This window comes from Sprattus sprattus, assembly GCF_963457725.1.
Source record: "Sprattus sprattus genome assembly, chromosome: 5".
Classification (NCBI taxonomy): Eukaryota; Metazoa; Chordata; class Actinopteri; order Clupeiformes; family Clupeidae; genus Sprattus; species Sprattus sprattus.
Genome location: NC_137924.1, coordinates 7,363,410 through 7,365,909, shown reverse-complemented (window position 1 = coordinate 7,365,909; position 2,500 = coordinate 7,363,410). Strand labels below are relative to the sequence as shown.

General features: G+C 45.5%; 1 protein-coding gene across 1 annotated transcript in view; it reads left to right on the top strand.

The window, feature by feature from the left end:
- Positions 1-2,500, top strand: part of gpm6bb (glycoprotein M6Bb) — a 34,191-nt gene that overhangs the window by 24,740 nt on the left and 6,951 nt on the right. Inside the window, exon 2 of the mRNA XM_080838794.1 lies at positions 2,349-2,499. Coding sequence (XP_080694920.1) covers positions 2,349-2,499 — 151 coding nt within the window. The remainder of the gene's footprint in view (positions 1-2,348; position 2,500) is intronic.

Genomic DNA, 2,500 nt, shown 5'->3' with positions numbered 1-2,500 from the left:
TTCCTGACAAAAAACTGTTGTCCAACCTGTGTGTCCTCCTCTCTTCCTGTCTCTCTCTCTCTCTCTCTCTCTCTCTCTCTCTCTCTCTCTCTTCCTCTCTCGCTCTCTCTGTGTGTGTTTGTGTGAGTGAGTGTGTGTCTGTTTGTGTCCTCTCTTCCTGTCTCTCTCTCTCTCTCTCTCTCTCTCTCTCTCTCTCTCTCTCTTTCTCTCTTTCTCTCTCGCTCTCTCTCTCTCTCTCTCTCTCTCTCTCTGTCTCTCTCGCTCTCTCTCTCTGTGTGTTTGTGTGAGCGAGTGAGTGTCTGTTTGTGTCTGTTTGTGTCCTCTCTTCCTGTCTCTCTCTCTCTCTCTCTCTCTCTCTCTCTCTCACTCTCTCTCTCTCTCTCTCTCTCTCTCTCTCTCACTCTCTCTCTCTCTCTCTCTCTCTCTCTCTCTCGTTCTCTCTGTGTGTGTTTGTGTGTGTGTGTGAGTGAGTGTCTGTTTGTGTGAAACGTGGGTAGAGTAATGGACACAGCCGCGGGCACACTCACTGGATTGTGGTTAACGTGCTGCCATGGCAACAGCTATTCACCAGCCCAGGGACAAAAATGTTTTTATCCCTCCGTGCCACACAAAAGGTTGGCATGAACTTTCTGACAGCAGCTCCATTGAAAGGCTCTTTCTGCTGTTAATATATGTTTTAATTTCCTTTGTCTCCTGAGAGAAAGAGCACAACACAATCGAACTTTCAGGATTTCAGCTGCGCTCAAGAGGCTTCCATTTAGAAAAGCTATTCTTTTTATTTTCACAAAGTGGCAGTTAAATCTGAAGTAGATTCACAACTCCGGGAAGTAGTGCTTTTGCAAAACATTTCACCTAACACCTCATCAGGAATATGACAGGAATTACGTATGTGCGTTTATAGTTGTACTGGAGTATAGTTGTACTGGATATCTTCATAGGTTTTTTAAAGGTAAATGATTTAGACCAACTGATGTCTATGTAAACTGCATACATTGTCATGCACTATTCGCTAGAGTAATATACATTGCAGCCAGACAGAGGACTTTGCCTATCTGGGTCACTTAATTTATCCATTATGAAATGCCATTGATTTCCATTAGGGAACTGGCTGGCTCTCCTCACCCTGGCCTGCCTGCCTGCCTCCCATTACTGTGCTTTTATGCAGCTGACAAACAGTTCGACTCATGCCAGCATACCTCACTCACAGGACTGCAGTTTGCAGCCAGAAATGGTATGAGGTTGACTGGCTAAAGGCCCCTGCTTGCTTCTGCGTTGGTGTTACGTTGTTGCGCAAAATTTACTCATAGCAATTCATGCTCCCTGAATGGTTACGAGTGTTGGCAAGCAATTCACACCCAGAACAATAGGCTTACGTAAAAATGGTGCAAGTCTAGAAAAAGGGGCCGACGCACGCAAGACGTAAGAAGTCCCGCAAGGGCCTCTTGTGTTGCGCTTTTTGTTACGTCTCTGAAGCATAAATCAGCTTTAAGGCTAAGGATTCCCTTATACTGACCTGTGAACAGTGTTTGGGCTGGGTACTGCCAGAGGCCATTTTTGTGTGGTTCACATCAAATTAATTAAAATTTCGGCAGCGATTTGTGTTGTAACTCACTGTCCTCCATTGGAGCTTGTTCGGTTTTTCAGCGTTCATTGCTCCATAGAAAATATCAGAACATTTATCATATACAGGTCATTGTTTTGTAATGCTAAGTTGAGACTTGCAAGCCAACCCCCCGGTGAATTGCTGATCTGTGCTCTACGCTGTACTGGTCACTGAGGGACTTTGTTTTGTCGAAATTTGGTCTGCAGTGAATGGAACGGTCACTGTTTAAAGCAGCACATTCCAGGCATTCATCTGTATCCATGCGTCGTGCTCTATAACACAGGGTCATATGGTGGTCACTGTTGAAGGAATCAAACAGCATCTTTTTCACACGGACACTAGGGCTTCTCTCTCTCTTCATTTCCCCAAAACAGAACCATTCAGCTGCTGTCCTGACGGGAAGGAAACACTGTTCTTTGTGTTACATGTGGTCCTTTAACACATACAGCATTATCACAGCAAGCTAGGAGATATGCTTAGATAGGGGAGTAAACTTATTTCTTATTCCCTCTTTAAGGCTTAGATGTTTCCATCCTCCATCCACTGGTTTGTCAGTGTCCACTGCGCGTCGGGCCTAACAACACCCTCGAACAAGTACATTATTGACGATACAGTACTGCCTCTCGAACCTTATTGCTTAATTATATCTCTGATGTTTGTGTGCGAAACTCTAACCTCTAATTCTAACAATTCTTATTTGAGTGCTGTATTAAGTGTGTCTCCTCCTCTCTCTGTGTGTGTGCAGGTTGCTTTGAGTGCTGTATTAAGTGTCTCGGCGGAGTCCCCTACGCCTCCCTGGTGGCCACCATCCTCTGCTTCTCAGGAGTGGCCCTCTTCTGTGGCTGCGGCCATGTGGCCCTCACTGGCACCGTCACCATCCTGGAAAACCACTTCTCC